Raw genomic sequence first — 2,064 nt, forward strand, 5'->3', positions numbered from 1 at the left:
CTCTTCATGCGTGTCTGTAGAAGTACAAATACAGTTTGATTTGTTTTCTAATCCGTCATGATGTTCGTTTTACTTTAAAAGATCAATTTCAGCTGGCCTGTTATTTCGTTTCTAGTCTCTTCGGTTGCCTTGAGGCACGTGTAACAAAGATTGTGCGTTGTTTTGTACCTCGCTGAAGACAACGAGTGAGTGACCTTTGTTTTCTCTGCCAAAGTTTGAATGTATCATGGAGAGATTTCCCTCACATTCCAGTACAAGGGACAACTTGCGTTGGTTTCTTCTTCTTTTTTTTTTTTCTTTTCCTTTAATATAAAGTCAAAACGATGTTTTCTACCTTACTACTGTAGTGTCAGACGATTGTTTGGTTGTGTCTTCTGGTTGTCAGTTGACTGTGGAAATGGTGTTTAGACTGATCAGTGGGCGCTACTGATGAATATTCTTGTTTTTTGAATATGTGTCTGGAAAGATCCAATCGAGCGAGTCGCCCCGCGGTTCGCACGTGGATTAGTGTTACGTGTAAACTAAATCTTCCAGAATCGTATTTGAGACTCATGTTGTGTTTCTATGATTTGTCCTCTGATGACCTCTGACCTTCTAGTGCTTTACTGTAACAATCTCAGCATATCTTCCATAGTCCATGCCTCTGCCCATTTGGCTTTGTAGATACAAGCTGCTACTCAGTAACGTAAATGTTGTGCATTGAAACAAGAACTCAAGTCTCACAAGAATACACATCATCAACCATTAGTCAAACTTGGGCTCTTACGCAATATAACTTTTTTACCTTATGCTTTTGTTGAAATAATAGCTCATGATTAAGGAAGGAAGACATTGCATGTGTGGAGATTTGGACTCAAGAGGACACTCAAGACTCAAGATGCCAAAACCATTTAAAGATGGTCTCTGCTGAAGAAACCTGTGGGTTTTAGTTCATGTTCACCATTATATTTGTTTCAAATGATTCTTCAATAATTCCTCTTCAGTGTCAAAATAAGTAAAAACTGACTCTCACAGACAGGGTGTTTTGTTTGTATGTTCTCAGTTTTTATGTGAAAATGTACAGTTCAACCTGGAGGAGAGCGACATGGTCATTGAACTAAATTATGTGATTTGGATATTCCTCTGTGAATGTCATACCTGTTTAAAGATGGTACCGTGTCTGATATTCTGACTGAAGTTCTGTAGGTCTAACTGTAGTTTCCTCCACCCCAACACCTGGTCCTCTGATACCTTCAGAGAAGGCAGCAACGTCGGCCTTGTTTAAATGGATAATGCCACCTTTCGTTCTTATCGATATTCTAGTAGTGTTATAGAGGTTCTTGAAAATAAAATGGAAAAATATGTTGTTGCAAATCAAATTGAAATAAACATTTATTGATGTACACAACATCATAAGACTTGTTTGTTTCTGTAATATGATGGGCTAGTAAGATGTCAACCAAGAGCAAACCTACAGTGCCAAGTACATAAAATAACTAAATGTGTTTTCCTATATGGATCAAAGAAGATTGCTTAGTTTCATATAAATGCGAATGTAGCGGGAGTAATAATCGGAAAGGGAACTCTAAATTCAGCTGATTACGCCACCCTGTCCAACAGGGAAAATAAATTATGAATTGGTCACCTACAAAGGGCACACAGGAATGTGGTTTCAAAGACAGAGGCCTGAGACGTGGATACCAAAGTACAAAAGCTTTATTTCAACAATAATAAAATACTAACCTTAAAAATCATTAAACGGTAGACCGGATTAGATTTACAAACATAGAATACACATGTAACAACAAAAACCGAGGCTTACCTATGGCGGTAAGCTAGTTTACTGAGCGCAAGGCTCCTATATTGCAAGAATCTAACCACCAGGTGCATAGGTCTCACTACACCAAACACAAACTCACAATAAGATTAAGCGTGAATACACTGCACTCCGTGTCAGAGTCCCACCACCGCACACAAGGGCCTACTACCGGCCTGCCTGGAAGCCTCGGTTCCTGCAATAGAAGACAAAATTAACCAAATAATCTCAAAACAAAAGAAATAATGCTAACAATTGTACAATGCTTA

The 2,064-nt window shown here is 38.5% G+C and overlaps 1 protein-coding gene across 1 annotated transcript in view; it reads left to right on the plus strand.

Moving 5' to 3' along the window:
* The first annotated feature begins 1,431 nt into the window (after nucleotides 1-1,431).
* LOC107738524 (KDEL motif-containing protein 1-like) overlaps nucleotides 1,432-2,064 on the plus strand; it is a 10,520-nt gene continuing 9,887 nt past the window's right edge. The window contains exon 1 of the mRNA XM_016550280.1: nucleotides 1,432-1,462. Within this exon, the coding sequence (XP_016405766.1) occupies nucleotides 1,432-1,462 (31 nt within the window). The remainder of the gene's footprint in view (nucleotides 1,463-2,064) is intronic.

The sequence above is a fragment of the Sinocyclocheilus rhinocerous genome, unplaced genomic scaffold (assembly GCF_001515625.1).
Source record: "Sinocyclocheilus rhinocerous isolate Xijiao unplaced genomic scaffold, SAMN03320098_v1.1 scaffold1215, whole genome shotgun sequence".
Lineage (NCBI taxonomy): Eukaryota > Metazoa > Chordata > Actinopteri > Cypriniformes > Cyprinidae > Sinocyclocheilus > Sinocyclocheilus rhinocerous.